Source organism: Oncorhynchus keta, chromosome 17 (assembly GCF_023373465.1).
Source record: "Oncorhynchus keta strain PuntledgeMale-10-30-2019 chromosome 17, Oket_V2, whole genome shotgun sequence".
Taxonomy (NCBI): Eukaryota; Metazoa; Chordata; class Actinopteri; order Salmoniformes; family Salmonidae; genus Oncorhynchus; species Oncorhynchus keta.
The window spans coordinates 32,392,958-32,410,217 of NC_068437.1; the positions used below are offsets into that span (position 1 = coordinate 32,392,958).

General features: G+C 48.3%; 1 protein-coding gene and 1 long non-coding RNA gene across 3 annotated transcripts in view; one reads left to right on the plus strand and one right to left on the minus strand.

Moving 5' to 3' along the window:
• The window catches only part of LOC118395718 (WW domain-containing oxidoreductase), a 432,897-nt gene extending 418,981 nt beyond the window's left edge, over positions 1-13,916 (minus strand). Inside the window, exons 1-4 of one of the 2 annotated variants that reach the window (XM_052465907.1) lie at positions 13,466-13,909; positions 13,197-13,261; positions 6,532-6,589; positions 2,838-3,007 (exon numbers count right to left, since the gene is read on the minus strand). In XM_052465907.1, coding sequence (XP_052321867.1) covers positions 2,838-3,007; positions 6,532-6,589; positions 13,197-13,261; positions 13,466-13,572 — 400 coding nt within the window. In that variant the 5' untranslated portion in view covers positions 13,573-13,909. Of the gene's footprint in view, positions 1-2,837; positions 3,008-6,531; positions 6,590-13,196; positions 13,262-13,465 lie in introns of both variants that reach the window. The other variant, XM_052465908.1, reaches the window with a different exon arrangement.
• The window catches only part of LOC127908246 (uncharacterized), a 464,705-nt gene that overhangs the window by 391,962 nt on the left and 55,483 nt on the right, over positions 1-17,260 (plus strand). The gene's annotated exons all lie outside the window — the stretch shown is intronic.

The following is a 17,260-nucleotide window of genomic DNA, read 5'->3' on the forward strand; positions in this document are numbered from 1 at the left end:
ATATTTACCAAATAAACTAAAGTAAAAAATGTAAAAAGTGACACAATAACATAACAATAACGAGGCTATGTACAGGGGGTACCGGTACCGAGTCAGTGTGCGGGGGTAAAGGTTAGAGGTCTTTTGTACATGTAGGTAGGGGTGACGTGACTATGCATTGATAATAAACAGTGGGTAGCAGCAGTATACAAACAAACGTTTAAACATGTCCCATGCCAATAAAGCCCCTTTTAAATGAATTGCGAGAGAGAGAGAAAAAGAGCGAGAAGGTGAGATCGGCTAACAGCTACCATTCATTTCCATTACAGCAAAACAGGAGATGTTACTGGTTTTTAAATGAAAAAGGAGAGAGGGAGAAAAGAAGACTAATGCTGTAAGCTGAGACGCACCACATCCCTGTATCGCCTTCCAGCAATATTACTAGAGCCTATTCAGGCCTGTTAACAACACCAGACAGCATTACATTTCATGCATTAATGGCCTCATATATGTACATTCCCCATGCATTAAGAGCTAAATTAACACAATAAATAATAGCCAGCTATAGTGACAAATAATTGTCCTCATATTTCCTGTTAAAACGATTCTGTTGAACAAATGAAAATAGCCTTGACGTTAGGATTGAAACAACTGGTGCTATTTCAATTCCCACTGTGTCTAGTCAATTGGCATAAGCACATTTCACATGTGGACCATGAGGATGTCAAGGGAGCTCGCTACTGGTGGCAATTACTATTGGAATACTGTTTATTATAGCAGGATAATTCATATGTAGTACACTGGGAGACAAGTGGAGGACAAAGGTTAAGTAAATATGTGTTCATTAGGCATTGACACTGCAATACAAACATTACAATTTAGACAATACTTGTAATAATATCAATGGGTTATTTCATTTATAATTGTGTCTGATCATTTTCAATGAAAAACAAGAACCCTATCACAGGGGGAAATAAATTACAGACCGGGTGCAATGCACCATGGTTAATCAGAGTCAATAGACCAACAGCGAAACTTTGTTAAAATATCGAAGTGTGTTTTTGATACGTTAGATATTCTGTATTTTAAAGAGAAACAAAGGGACTGATGAGTGTAAAATCGGTGTATTATTCAGATCGCCACGTTGCACCTGAAAGAGCTTCTGTGCCCTCTTTTGGAGGAATAAAAACCCATCTCACTCACTGGAAAGTGTCTCGGTAAGAGGACTATGTGACTATAAGCTACATCAGCTTTATCCATTTGACAAAATATGTTTAGTGACAGAAGGCCTATATGTTTTTGCATTTGAATTTTTACCTGGTAAAAGTTGTTTATCTCGAATGACTTCAACATGATAGCCAGAGTTTATCCCTTTATTCTACCCTGGATGCTATCCTTGTTGTTTTGTTCCTTCTTGAGAATAACCAGGTACAGACCTGACTGTGTTGCAGAACCTCTGGCCCAAAGTAATATATACTAACAAGTAATTATGTGGGAAGCTGAGATAGTCTACAACCACATGAGTTCAGTCGCAGTCTGAAGTCATTATAAATCTGAAAACAGCCCACACTGTTTTACAACCATCTTTAGTGATATACTCACTCCATTTACAAAGCTAGAACTTTAGGAGAGAGGAATGATTTGAATACAAAGACAATTAACGATTTTATGTTTGTTTAATTTTCCTCGCGCTGTCGTTATCTCCCTGCAAGTGAAGCGGTGACTGTGGATAAATGGCTGCTACTTGTGCTAATTTACACAGAGAAATACATTTGTTTCCAGGGCCATTATACAGTGAGCCATGCATTTTCTCCCCATAAATGGCCATCATTCATTACAGTTAACAATGCCATCCAATTCAGCTCGGTTAACCCTTTACACTTGTGGGAATTGGCCTGTACGGCTCGGCCTACATTAACATGATTCTTACAGAAGAAAAGCTTATGCAAAAGCATGGAAGCAATTAAACGGTTTGGAGATTATGAGGAAATGATTAGATCAAAGTTGAGGACACAACAGTTCACCTGAAACAAGACTGAATCCAAATACACTGTTGATTTTTATGTGTATATTACGTTTACTGTACATTTCACTGTATTTGTTGATAACAAAATCTAAAAAAAATACTCTGGATACATTCAGTAACATAAGATTATTCCTGGATAATGTGGGGTTGGTGCAACATAAGATTATTCCTGGATAATGTGGGGTTGGTGCAACATAAGATTATTCCTGGATAATGTGGGGTAGGTGCAACATAAGATTATTCCTGGATAATGTGGGGTTGGTGCAACAAGATAAAAACATGACAAGGGTTTGAGTGAGAGGACTAACTGGTGTCTCCAAGTGGTCACACACCTCTCTAAACTGTGCACAGCTCCTAAGTCATTTCAATGCACCTTCATGACTCAAAGAAGAGTCTTCAACTATAAGGTGTTTTTTTTGTCTCTACTAGTTGTGCTGTTGAGGAACTAGAGCAAGAGCACTTGTAGTTGTTTTGTTTGGAACACAACTCTGCATCCTCACCATCACACAATTACAATTACTATCTGCCATTTTCAACCCGTATACAGGTATGAGTGAAAAGTGCTACTGACCTTCCAATACAATCATGTTGGGTATTAGTGAATTACTTGTTCAGTCTAAGTGTAACATTTCATAGTGTTTATGAATGCCTGGTTTTAAAGGCATACAATGAGGGGGACGACAGAGAAGCACTGTCAGGACAGGACAAAATAATTGTGGTACAACACCCCCACCTACTGGTGAAATAATGAAGGTGCATTTAACTATATTGAGGCATAAATAAGTTAATTACACAGGCACATGTGCATACACACACACAGTCCAAAACTCACCAATGCCAGAGTTTCCCCCGGTGATGAGGACCACCCTGTCTGAGAGGTCACGACCCTGCAGGATCTCCAGAGCTGCAGTGTTCCCGTCGTAACGCTTCGGCTTCACCAGCACGTCCTCCACCGTGAACGCCTGCCGCGGGTCAAAGTAGGTCTTCCTCTTGTTAATGTGACTGTTAGTGAAGGGGCAGGGATAGAGGGAGAGAAAGAGAGAAGGGTGAAGGAGTAGATTGTATGTTGTATTTTTTACCAAATAAAATACCCAAGTTCAGATGAGACAAGACGACACTAAGCTAAGTGGTTGTGCGGATGCTCCAACAGGTCCCTCTCTACCAAAACAAGGCCTCATGAACAGTCTCAGGCAGACAGTGGGGAATAGTTAGGCTGCTCACAGCCATGGGTCTACTTTACACCAGTGGAGAGATATCAAATCAAATTGTATTTGTCACATGCGCTGAATACAGCAGACCTTACTTACAAGCCCTTAACCAACAATGCATGATTTTCTTAAAAGTAAGTAAGAAAATATTTGCATAAAATAAATAAACTAAAGTAAAGAATAAAAATAACGAGGCTATGTAGAGGGTGTATCGGTACCGAGTCAATGTGCAGGGGTACAGGATAGTCAAGGAAATTTATGTAATATATCCATGTAGGTAGGGGAAGGTGACTATGCATAGATAATAAACAGCAAGAAGCAGCAGAGTAAAAAATGGCGTCAATGCAAATAGTCCAGGTCGCAATTTGATGAACTGTTCAGCAGTTTTACGGCTTGGAGGGTAGAAGCTGTTCAGCAGTTTTACGGCTTGGAGGGTAGAAGCTGTTCAGCAGTCTTATGGCTTGGAGGGTAGAAGCTGTTCAGCAGTCTTATGGCTTGGGGGGTAGAAGCTGTGCAGCAGTCTTATGGCTTGGAGGGTAGAAGCTGTTCAGCAGTCTTATGGCTTGGAGGGTAGAAGCTGTTCAGCAGTCTTACGGCTTGGAGGGTAGAAGCTGTTCAGCAGTCTTATGGCTTGGAGGGTAGAAGCTGTTCAGCAGTCTTATGGCTTGGAGGGTAGAAGCTGTTCAGCAGTCTTATGGCTTGGAGGGTAGAAGCTGTTCAGCAGTCTTATGGCTTGGAGGGTAGAAGCTGTTCAGCAGTCTTATGGCTTGGAGGGTAGAAGCTGTTCAGCAGTCTTATGGCTTGGAGGGTAGAAGCTGTTCAGCAGTCTTATGGCTTGTGGGTAGAAGCTGTTCAGCAGTCTTATGGCTTGTGGGTAGAAGCTGTTCAGCAGTCTTATGGCTTTGAGGGTAGAAGCTGTTCAGCAGTCTTATGGCTTTGAGGGTAGAAGCTGTTCAGCAGTCTTATGGCTTGGAGGGTAGAAGCTGTTCAGCAGTCTTATGGATTGGAGGGTAGAAGCTGTTCAGCAGTCTTATGGATTGGAGGGTAGAAGCTGTTCAGCAGTCTTACGGCTTGGAGGGTAGAAGCTGTTCAGCAGTCTTACGGCTTGGAGGGTAGAAGCTGTTCAGCAGTCTTACGGCTTGGAGGGTAGAAGCTGTTCAGCAGTCTTACGGCTTGGAGGGTAGAAGCTGTTCAGCAGTCTTATGGCTTGGAAGGTAGAAGCTGTTCAGCAGTCTTATGGCTTGGAGGGTAGAAGCTGTTCAGCAGTCTTATGGCTTGGAGGGTAGAAGCTGTTCAGCAGTCTTGTGGCTTGGAGGGTAGAAGCTGTTCAGGAGCCTTTTGGTCCCATACTTGGTGCTCTGGTACTGCTTGCCGTGCGGTAACAGAGAGAACAGTCTATGATTAGAGTGGCTGGAGTTTTTGACAATTTGACAATCTGATAACGCCTGGTATAGGAGTCCTGAATGGCAGGAAGCTCGGCACCAGTGATGTACTGAGCCGTACGCACTACCCTCTGTAGCGCCTTGCGATCGGATGCCAAGCCGTTGCCATACCAAGCAGTGATGCAACCAGTCAAGATGCTCTCAATGGTGCAGCTGTATAACCTTTTGAGGATCTGAGGACACATGCCAAATCTTTTCAGTCTCCTGAGGGGGAATAGGCATTGTCATGTTCTCTTCCTGACTGTCTTGTCTTGGTGTGTTTGGACCATGATAGTTTGTTAACGATGTGGACACCAAGGAACTTGAAGCTCTCGACCCACTCCACTACAGCCCTGTCGATGGGAATGGGGGCGTGCTCAGCCGCCCTTTTCCTGTAGTCCACGATAAGCTCTTTTGTCTTGCTCACATTGAGGGAGAGGTTGTTGTCCTGGCACCTCTCGGACCTCCTCCCTGTAGGCTGTCAGATCGTTGTCAGTGATCAGGCATACCACTGTTGTGTCCTCTTAACTTAATGAAGGTGTTGGAGTCGTGCGTAGCCAAGCAGTCGTGGGTGAAAAGGGAGTATGGGAGAGACTAAGCACGCACCCCTGTGGTGCCCCCGTGTTGAGGATCAGCTTGGCGGACCCTGGACCCTGAGGGTGGCCCTTCAGGAAGTCCAGGATCCAGTTGCAGAGAGAGGGGTTTAGTCCCAGGGTCCTTAGCTTAGTGATGAGCTTTGAGGGCACTATGGTGTTGAACACCGAGCTGTAGTCAACAAACAGCAAACAGTGTTCCTTTGTCCAGGTGAGAAAGGGCAGTATGTAGTGCAATAGAGATTGTGTCATCTGTGGATCTGTTGGGGCGGTATGCAAATTGTAGTGGGTCCAGGGTTTCTGGGATGATGTTGTTGATGTGACCAACGACTAGCGTTTTAAAGCTTTCATGGCTACAGACGTGAGTGCTACGGGGCGGTAATCATTTAGGCAGGTTACCTTGGCGTTCTTGGGCACAGTGACTATGGTGGTCTGCTTGAAACATGTAGTTATTACAGACACAGACAGGGAGAGGTTGAACATGTCTGTGTAGGCACTTGCCAGTTTGTCAGCGCATGCTCTGAATACACGTCCTGGTAATCCGTCTGGCCCTGAGGCTTTGTGAATGTTGACCTGTTTAAAAGGTCTTACTCACATCGGCTACGGAGAGCGTGATCACACAGTTGTCCGGAACAGCTGTTGCTGTCATGCATGGTTGAGTGTTGCTTGCCTTGAAGCAAGCATAAAAGGCATTTAGCTCATATTGTAGTCTCGCTTCCCTGGGCAGCTAGTGGCTGGGTTTCCCTTTGTAATCCGCAATAGTTTGCAAGCTCTGCCACATCCGAAGAGCGTCAGAACCGATGTAGTAGGATTCAATCTTAGTCATGTATTGACACTTTGCCTGTTTGACGGTTTGTCGGAGGGCAAAGCGTATTTCTTATAAGCATCCGGATTAGTGTCCAGCTCCTTGAAAGTGGCAGCTCTAGCCTTTAGCTCAGTGTGGATATATTATGTACAAACTAAGCGAAAAAACACAGAATAGCACAATTGGTTAGGAGCCAGTAAAATGGCAGCCTGCGCCATACATTTTTGGTAGCACTTTATGTTACGGAACAGTTTCCACTGCTATTTGCCTGGTATTGAATAAAACATGTAACTGATATGAATATGGTGCTTATTTAACTGAAGCCCTAAGAAACAAACGAGTAATTAGTAGGTTATTACTGTGTGTTTACCATACCTTGTCATTCTTTTTTAAATGCCTGGTAAATTGATGTACCGTAAAATAAAGTGCTTCCAGTTTTGATTTCTTTACTGTCACCCCTTAACTTGCTGGTTCAGTACATCAGGAAATGAAGACTTACTCCACATAGAAGACTTGTCCTTTGCCATCCATCTCCTGCTCCCATCCATACGGTAGGTCTGTGGGGAAGAAAATCCTCCAGTTAGACTCCTCAAGTCATTCAGAAACATGATTCATACCATTAACTCATTATCTCTGAATGGTCTGTTACTGAATGCCATCCTAACTGAAGGAGACATATACAATAGCAGAATTGTATGTGTATCAGTGTTTTGACCTCTCAATATGAACAACCAGATGCACCCAGAGCCATAAGAAAAAATCTGCTGAGTCATGATACACACACAAGATTGGGTCCAATGTGGATAAGTCATGACAATTAGACACTTGCAAAAAGGCATATTGAATGGTTGCCTGACGACTCCAACTGAATTCCTCCGCTGCTCTATTGTTCACTACATACTGTAGCGACCCGCACAGACAGCTGTGTGTTATGTGTTAGGCTAGGAGGTGGTTGTGTTGTACTGACCAGCACCCAGTGTTCGCGGGGTCCGACATGTCAATCACCTGCCATCTGCCAATCACGGGAATGCCTGGAATGTTCTGATGCCGGGCATCCTGGTGGTTGGCGGAGTGGCGTGGAGGGGGGTTGGGCAGGGGGGTGGAGCATTGGAAGTTAAGACCAGGTTCAGCCTTTGTTCTCTCTCTCTTACGTCTGGGTTTCACAAGAGAAGGTCACGATTGGCTTGTGGGTTATCTGTCATCTATTTGGCGTGTGCTACGGCCCAAACAGTAGCCTGTGTAAAGTTGGTTTAATAAACCGTCAATTCGCAAACTCAAGCCTCTGTCTGGACAATTGTTCATTTATGATCTAGTCAGGTCATTACATTGGTGTCAGAAGTAAAAACGTTGATACAAGTTAGCCAGCTAGCTAGCTGACTTATGTGGCTAGCTACCGTAGGTGAGAACGGGGATTGAAAATGCTTCGAGGGAATCCGAAAGTGAAGGTGGAGGTAGGGGACGATTATGGCCAAGGAGGTGCGTGTGAATGGACGTCGGGGGTTCTGTCTGAGGAGATCGCCAGGGCGTCGGAGCGCAGAGGCCGCTTGAGGGAGGACGTTAGAGCGATGGCGGCTGAAGCGGGCATGAGTGCTTCGTCGACTGTATTTCGCGCGGATTCTGGTGGGAGGACGTCGACGCGGCGTGACGAGGAATCTGGGGCTCAGGATGTAAACAAACATGGCGGCGCCCAGTTCCCGGCTGCGTCCGTATCTGTTAAGACCCCGAAGTATTCCGGTAAGGCGGATTGGGAAGCTTTTCATGCTCAGTTTGAACTGTTAGCTCATTTTTAGGGGGTGGTCGGATGAAGAAAGGGCACTGCAGTTGGCTTTATGCCTCACGGATGAAGCTCTGGCCTGTTTGATATTGATTAGCCCCGAGGACAGGCATGATTATGGTGCTTTAGTGGGAGCACTGAGGAGGCGCTATGGACAGTGTGTACAGCCCGGGCTACTTCGCTCCGAACTGAGTAATAGACGCAGGCAGCCTGGAGAGCCTCTACGGGTGCTAGCTAATGACATTGAGAGCCTCTCTCGGCGGGCATATGCTCACATGCCCCCCTCCGTGCAGAGCGAGCTAGCACGGGACCAGTTCATACAGGCGCTCTCTCCTACGGAGCTGCGCATACAGACCCAGCTGGCTCATCCTGAGTCATTGCAGACAGCCTTGGAGATGGCTTTGGAGAGGGAGCTGGTGTGGGCTGGGGCTTCAGCTGGGGCTTTGGTGGGGGTGCAGGGGGAGACACCCTCTGTGCGAGCTGGGGGGCAGAGCAGCCCGGAGCCGGAAAAGCCTGCTTGGGTGGCCGAAATGACAAAACTCATTCGGGCTGTGTCGCTACAGGCGGCACGAAACACACGCCCTGGTCCCAGGGTCTGCTGGGGTTGTGGCCAGCCAGGCCATCTGCGCCAAGATTGCCCCATGTCCCCCAGAGCTCAGGGAAACGGCTCGGGGTCCGCATAGACCGGGTAGTGCGGACCCCTGGCTTTCTATCCCAACCAACATCATCTTCAGGAGGAGCCCACCGGCACAGACGGGGAAGCAAGGCTCCACTTCCCCCAGAAGCAGACGAGGGCAAGCGGATGGAGCCTGTTGTTGTGGTGGGCCGGACCTGTGTTGGGGACTTTTGTCATGTCCCTGTCACTGTGGAGGGGGTGCCCTGCTCCGCCCTGGTGGACACTGGGTCCACAGTAACCCTGGTGAGGCCAGATATTGTGCCAGGTTGGACTCAGTGTGAGCCTACAGCTGTGCAGCTCCGCACAGTCACAGGTGAGCTGGCACCCATGAAAGGGAAGGGAATAATGACTCTGACAGTAGGGGGCAGGACTGTGCGTCATCCTGTGTGGGTGGCGGCTGTGCAGGACCCTTGTATCCTGGGGTTGGACTTTCTTAGGAGCACAGGCTGCCAGTTAGACCTAAATAGGGGCACACTGAGCTTCCAGGGAGGGACGGAAGTCACCATGGCCCCCCCTAATGTCACATTCACTCAACCCAACAAACCCTTTACTCCAACAGTTAAAGCAGCAGAGACTCATGGCTGCGCCCCCTCCCCCACAGCTGTGTGTGACTTTTCCCCAGTCCCCCTGTCACCTACGGCGGTGTGTTACATTCCCCCAGCTACCTCCATGACACAGCCCTCTGTGAGCCCGGGCCGCACCCCCCAGCCCAGCTACCCCAGATGGGAGAGGACACTGTCTGCAGTGAGGGAGATATGGGGGAGGAACTGTGTTGGTCTTGACCCCGAGCAGCAGGAACGGTTGTGGCAGTTGCTGTTTGAATTCAGAGACAGCTTTGCGTTGAGTGAGGAAGAGGTGGGTCAGACTCATCTGGTGCAGCATGAGATTGACACAGGTGATGCTCGACCCATTAAGATGCGTCCCCGCCGTATCCCGCTGGCACGCCAGGATGCGGCAGACAAGGCTGTGTTGGAGATGCAGCGGGCAGACTTCATTGAGCCCTCAGACAGCCCCTGGGCGGCGCCAGTCGTCATGGTTCCGAAGAAGGGGGGCAAGCTGAGGTTCTGTGCGGACTACAGGCGGCTGAATGAGGTAACCAGGAAGGACTCATACCCCATACCACGTATCGATGAGTCGCTGGACCTGGTTAGGGGGTCCTCCTGGTTCTCCTCACTAGACCTCCGCAGTGGCTACTGGCAGGTGCCCCTCTCCCCAGAGGCCAGAGCCAAAACTGCGTTCTCCACTAACAGAGGACACTGGCAGTTCAAGGTCCTGTGCTTTGGCCTGTGCAACGCTCCAGCTACTTTTGAGCGTTTGATGGACAGGGTGCTGGATGGCATCCCCCGACAGCAGTGTCTGGTATACCTCGATGACATCCTGGCCCATGGCAGCTCCTTCCAGTCAGCCCTGGGGGCGCTACGGCGTGTGCTGGAGAGGGTGGTTGCCGCAGGTCTGAAGCTCCACCCCGAGAAGTGCCACTTCATGAGGAGAGAGGTGTCCTTCTTGGGCCACCGAGTGGGGAAGGAGGGGATCAGCACCATGGAGGACAAGGTAGGGGCTGTCAGAGACTGGCCCACCCCCACCGACCAGCGTCAGCTGAAGAGCTTCCTGGGCCTGGCCTCGTACTACAGGAGGTTTGTACGGGGCTTCTCAAGCGTTGCTGCTCCACTGAACCGCCTGCTGCCGAAGGACAAGGCTTTCACTTGGACAGTGGAGTGTGAGGAGGCGTTCAACACCCTCAAACGTGCACTGATCGAGGCCCCGTGCTCGCCCCCTGACCTCACCTTGCCCTTTATCCTGGACACAGACGCGAGCAATGTGGGCATGGGTGGGGTGCTGGCCCAGGTGGGGCCAGAGGGGGAGAGGGTGGTGGCGTACTTCAGCAAAACATTTGACAAACATGAGCGCCGCTACTGTGTCACCCGGCGGGAGCTCTTGGCTGTTGTGGCTTCCGTCAAACACTTCAAGTACTAGCTGGGTGGTCTGCCCTTTACTGTAAGGACTGACCACTCTGCTCTCCAGTGGCTCATGTCTTTCAGAGAGCCAGAGGGGCAGGTGGCACGCTGGTTGGAGGAGCTTCAGCCGTATGACTTCACGGTGGTGCACAGGGCAGGGGCACGCCACTCCAACGCCGACGCCATGTCCCGTCGGCCCTGTACTGCAGACGGCTGCCGCCACTGTGAACGGAGAGAGGGACGGGAGAGAGAGCTGCGGGCAGAGGAGGGTGTCTGTGCCACAGTGTGTCGGGCGAGCGGGCCTGTCTGCTGTGAGCTGCAGACTGTCGACGTGGCTGAATGGCGGCAGCAGCAGGGACGGGACACAGACCTACAGCCAGTGCTACAGTGGGTAGAGGCGCAGGTGAGGCCACCATGGGAAGAGGTGACAGCGCTCTCACTCGCGACCAAAGGGTTGTGGTCGAAGTTTGAGAGACTGCGGCTGGCTGATGGCGTGCTACAGCGGGCATGGAAGGAGTCAGCTACGGGAGAGGAGAGGTGGCAGGTGGTGGTCCCAAAAGCATTGCGGGAGGCTGTGCTCCAGAGTACTCATGGGGGGTGGGGACTGGACACTTTGGGGTCACAAAAACACTGCGCCGTCTCCGTCAGGGCTTCTACTGGGGGCAGCACAAGAGGGATGTGGAGGACTTTTGTCGCCGCTGTGACAACTGCACAGCGAGAAAGGGCCCCCCAGGCCGCTCTCATGCTCAGCTCCAACAGTTCCCAGTGGGGGCTCCCATGGAGAGGGTGGGAGTGGATGTAGTTGGGCCGTTCCCCACCACAGACAGTGGAAACCGCTGGGTGCTCACGGCCATGGACTATTTCACAAAATGGCCCGAGGCCTATGCTCTGCCTGACCAGGAGGCAGAGACCATCGTCGACGCCCTGACAGCGGGGATGTTCAGCAGGTTTGGAGCTGCAGAGTCCATCCACAGCGACCAAGGCAGAAACTTTGAGTCCCGTGTGTTCGCCACCATGTGTGAGAGGCTGGGTATGCACAAGACCCGCACTACTCCTCTCCATCCTCAAAGTGATGGCCTTGTGGAGCGCTTCAACAAAACGCTTGGACAGCAGCTGGCCATCGTCTCTTCCAAACACCAGCGTGACTGGGACAAGCACCTGCCTATGGTCCTCATGGCATGCCGCTCCGCTGTCCAAGACTCCACCTCCTGCACGCCTGCCCTCCTCATGCTGGGGAGAGAGATCCGCACCCCTGCGGAGATGGCGTTTGGTCGGCCCCTGGATAGCCCTCATGTTCCTCCGGGGCCGGAGTATGCCCGGAGACTCCAGGACCGCCTGGAGACAGCCCACACCTTCGCCAGAGAGCAGCTAGTGAATGCAGGTGTGAGGCAGAAAAGGAACTATGACGTGCACACCCGGGGAAGGCACTTTGTGGCTGGGGAGCTGGTCTGGGTCTACAGCCCCCTAAGGAAAAAAGGCAGATGCCCCAAGTTGGACAGTCACTGGGTGGGACCCTGCAGTGTCCTGGAGAGGGTAGGAGAGGTTGTGTACCGGGTGCAGCTTCCTCCCAGGGGGAGAAAGGTGGCACTGCACCGGGACAGGTTAGCCCCATACAGAGGGGCCTCTTCTCCCCAAACCCCAGGAACCCCCACAATTCCCCTCTCTGGCAATGACATTCTCCAGGCACCCACCCTCAGGTGCCGCAGACAAGGCTCCAGACAGCCCACTCCCCCTGTCTCCCCCCCTGTGTCACTGCGTGGTTCCCCAGAGCCACGGACTGTATTACCCGTTCCCACTTCCTTGTCCCCCATATCCCTGCCTTCATCCCCTGGTTCCCAGAGGGGCACTCTGCGACCATCACGGCCACGCAGGCAAAGGAGACCTCCGGGTCGCTTCAGAGACTTTGTTTGTTCCCTCGGGGACGAGGGACTTTGTGGTGGGGGGGCTGTGTAGCGACCCGCACAGACAGCTGTGTGTTATGTGTTAGGCTAGGAGGTGGTTGTGTTGTACTGACCAGTACCCGGTGTTCGCGGGGTCCGACATGTCAATCACCTGCTATCTGCCAATCACGGGAATGCCTGGAATGTTCTGATGCCGGGCATCCTGGTGGTTGGCGGAGTGGCGTGGAGGGGGGTTGGGCAGGGGGGTGGAGCATTGGAAGTTAAGACCAGGTTCAGCCTTTGTTCGCTCTCTCTTACGTCTGGGCTTCACAAGAGAAGGTCACGATTGGCTTGTGGGTTATCTGTCATCTATTTGGCGTGTGCTACGGCCCAAACAGTAGCCTGTGTAAAGTTGGTTTAATAAACCGTCAATTCGCAAACTCAAGCCTCTGTCTGGACAATTGTTCATTTATGATCTAGTCAGGTCATTACAATACTTAGGTCTGAGACTGCCATCATTGAAGTCATTTGTGATGATGTCAAAATGAGGGGTGTTGTACAAAAAGTAATCAGCGATTGGATCATCACTAACCAATCAGAGTATCAAAACCAAAAACGGATTTTCTAAACGCCACTTTATGCACATGTGTTCTGGATCTAGCCCAACCCATCGGGTCAAGAATTAATTTCCATTCTAGAAATCGTCTGGAAGGTACTCAGACTCATTACGGGGAAGAAACTAACGTCCGTGGGCGTAGCGTTTGGCGGAGCAAGGAGCTTGGGTAGCCAGGCAAATTGAATGGGGTGGGATGTAGTAATGGGGTTGGTGGGAGAAAGAACAAAGTAGAGAATGGGGTCTGCCAAGAGAATAACTCTAACCTCCAGCACAGCGTCTCTTCTTCCCTGTTTTGGGATGATCCCACTGAGTCTTCATTTCCTCATGACTGTGGAGAGAGAGACACAGAGAATCCATCAAACTAGCTAGCAATTACTGATAGCACTGCTCTATTCTCTGCGCAATATTGCATCGATGTTACAGCCAAATGCTTGTATGTTCAAGGACTGGTTTATGGGAAGCATAACACTGCCATAAAATCAAGCGGCACTGGTTGACTATGAGCAATGCGCAATAGTTCATTTTCGCTTACTTCGCATAGTAAACCCATCCATCCTTCGTAGATCTCTCTTCCCATCCTGGAGGCAGCTCATCCTCGCTGTCTGTATCGTCCATACCAGCATACTTTAAAGCTGCCATATCCTGTGTTTCTTTCGAATTCAGAGATATAGCAAAATGGCAATCTATATTTTGCAGAAGCGACGGAGCTGTGAAAACCGAAATCAGAAACTCTGTGATTATAATCCACTGAGCTGTAGTTGTAATCCTGCTTCAGCACTTCCGCAATAATACGGTGATGTCGGCGAAGTGTTGTTTGGGTAATGAAGTCATGTAGGAGTAAAGTCATTCCGTTCCTCAGTTCAAATAAGATACTGAAACATTACAGTTACAAAAATGTCAAAACTAATATCATTTGTACAATGAATAATGTATGCATACCGTAAATGACCATGTGTATCATACATTTTAGGGGTAACAAAGTGACAAAATGTACTCATCCAAAACTGCGTCTGCGCACGAGAATGGGAGGGGTTTCGAGGGGCTGAACCGCGTTAGCATATTAGCGAGGGTCAGGGTGCTATTCGGGTTCCTTGGGACGTCCCTAACCCCTTAGCTATTTTAAACCTCAATGTCAATGCGGTAGGGACGTTGCAATGATCCAGATACCACCTACATATGAGCAATTGCGAGTGGGCATCAGAAACAGATTATCGTTCTCATGGCAGCATGATATTATACTGGTAGCACGATTACGGATTTTGCCCCTTCAAAATAAGAGTCCCCCTACAAAACATGATATATTTGGGGAATCTCGATTTTACACTTTACAACAGTTTTTCACAGCATTGCAACCACCAACAATTATAGATCATTTGCATTACTTTTATTTTTAATATTGTATTATTTATACCAGCATTTCTTTGGAAAGTTTACACAAATACTGCTATTTTGAAAGCTACTAGTATATTGAAGGCTATATTTAATTTTAATTTTTAATTTTAATTTTACCTTTATTTAACCAGGCAAGTCAGTTAAGAACACATTCTTATTTTCAATGACAGCCTGGGAACAGTGGGTTAACTGCCTGTTCAGGGGCAGAACGACAGATTTGTACCTTGTCAGCTCGGGGGTTTGAACTCGCAACCTTCCGGTTATTAGTCCAACGCCTGACTTGCCTAGTTAAATAAAAAAATATGTAAAGAAATACACTTTTAATAAAATGCAAATATATAACATTGGAATTACTGAATAGAGTCTACAAAACTTAAATGTATCGAATAAGGACAAACCACCTGGTACCGACAACATGGATGGTCAATTTCTGAGGTTTGTATCGGAATACATCTTCCCTCCATGTCCTCAGACATGGAGGGAGGCAAAGGTCATTCCATTACCCAAAAATAGCAGAGCACCCTTTAATGGTTCAAACAGCCAACCAATCAGCCTGTTACAAGTGCTTAGCAAACTTTTGGAAAAAATGTTGTTTGTTCCAATACAAAGTTATTTTACAGAAAACAAATTAACACATGTTCAGCATAATTATAGGGAAGGGCACTCAACATGCTCAGCACTGACACAAATGACTGATGATTGGTTGAAAGAAATTGATAGTAAGAAGATTGTGGGGGCTATTTTGTTTGACTTTAGTGTAGCTTTTGATGTCATTGATCATAACCTTTTTTGAAAAAACTTAGGTGATATGGATTTGCATCCTCTGCTTTATTATGGATTGAGAGTTACCTATCTAATAGAACACAGAGGGTTTCATTAACCAATGCCTCTCTCATGCAAATTCAGTTGATTGTGGAGTACCGCAGGGCAGCCGGCTAAGGCCATTATTGTTTTCAGTTTTTAGAAATGACCTTCCACTGACCTTGAATAAAGCCTGTTTGTCTATTTAAGCTGACGACTTAACAGTATACACATCGGCTGCAACAGTAAAATAAATAACTGAGATATTTAACATACAACTCCAGTCAGTTTATGAATGGTTAACTAGCAAAAGGCTGGTGCTGAATATCTCAAAAACTAAAAGCATCATTTTTGGGACAAATCACTCGCTCAACACTAAACCTTGTTCAGATCTATTATTGAATAATGTGGCTATTGGGCAAGTTGAGGAGACTAAACTGATTATTGTAACCCTAGATAGCAAGCTTTCATGGTCAAAACATATAGACTCAATGGTTGCTAAAATTGGATGAGGTCTGTCCATGATAGGGCGTTGCTCTGCCTTTTTGACATCTCAGTCGACCAGATAGGTCCAGAACAAAGCAGGACGTATCGCACTTAGATGTACACGAAGGGAAAGAGTCAGTAACATGCATGTCAGTCTTTCCTGGGTCAAAGTTGAGGAGAGATTGACTGCTGTCATGACTTTGTCCTGTGGGTGAGGTTTATGACCCCCCATAAATACCTTTCTCCCTTTCCTCTCTCTTGACTCTACAGAAGGACTCTTGAAAAGCCTTTGCTAAACATAGAGAGTCTGGGAACATCAAAATATGTTGGGAAAGGAACCATATTTCGGTAATCCAACCAGCTGAAAATATGTGTTGGTACTAAATGAATATGATGCCAGATCAGTTGGCGTCTGAGACATTCTTACTGATGATAGGACAACATAAACTGTATCTTGGAAAGTGTACACATTATAGTTATCAGGTTCACATGGAATTGTGGTGCAATTTAAATGTTTAAATATGAAACTATTTGTGAAAAGATTCAATGTAATTTAGCCTCTTAAGGAGAGAAAGGTTTATCATAGAGTAAACTATGCTCAACTTAGTGGCCCTGCCCATGTGAACAGGCATTGGTTATAAACTATGAAACACGCCCTTCTCTCCCCTCCTATATAAAGCCCTTGAAGAAAATGTAACTTTCTGTTCCGAGGACGTTGGGGCGACAGTTCTACGTTTAAAAGGGCTCAGATAATAAGCTGTTCCAAGGATGTGTGGACTTGAGGTCCCCACGTTGAAAGGACAAAGACCACCTACAGAACTAAGCCAACCTTAGAGAACCTAATGAAATTAGCATTGAATTTCAATGTGAAGGTGACGACCTACACCCCGAAAGGATGAATTTCGACTATACCAGCCAGAATATAGCATGAGCTTAAAAGTATGGCAACTTGGTACGAACTTTGAACTCTTATTCTCCAGAAGCGATACCTGCTAGCCGTTGAGTTAGCAGTCGTCACTAAACGTGGGCTAGGAGAGGACTGACAGAGTATCCATTCTACCACGCTCCAGTTCACCACTAGACAGTCTTCAGAGGACCAGAAATCCATGCTGGACAACCCGGCCTCTCAACAGCCGAAGCGCAGCTCAGAGTAAATATTTATTGCATTCTCCTTTTTCAGGCGGGAACACCTGTAGGCAGAAGACGGAGAGACAGCCTGGTGTGGGGTGCTGACACCGGAGGACTGGTGCGTGGAGGTGGCACTGGATAGCACTGGATAGCACTGGATAGACCGGACCGTGCAGGCACACTGGCGCTCTTGAGCACCGAGCCTGCCTAACCTTACCTGGTTGAATGCTCCCGGTAGCCAGGCCAGTGCGGCGAGGTGGAATAGCTCGCACTGGGCTGTGCTGGCGAACCGGGGACACCATGCGTAAGGCTGGTCCCATGTACGCAGGACTGAGGAGGAGCTGGAATAGCACCGGGCTATGCACACGCACTGGGGAGACTGTGTGCTCCACCGCATTACATGGTGCCTGCCCGGTCCCTCTCTCTCTCCGGTAAGCACAGGAAGTTTGCGTAGGTCTCCTACCTTGCTTCACCACACTCCCCGTGTGTCCCCCCCAATACATTTTTAGGGCTGCCTCTC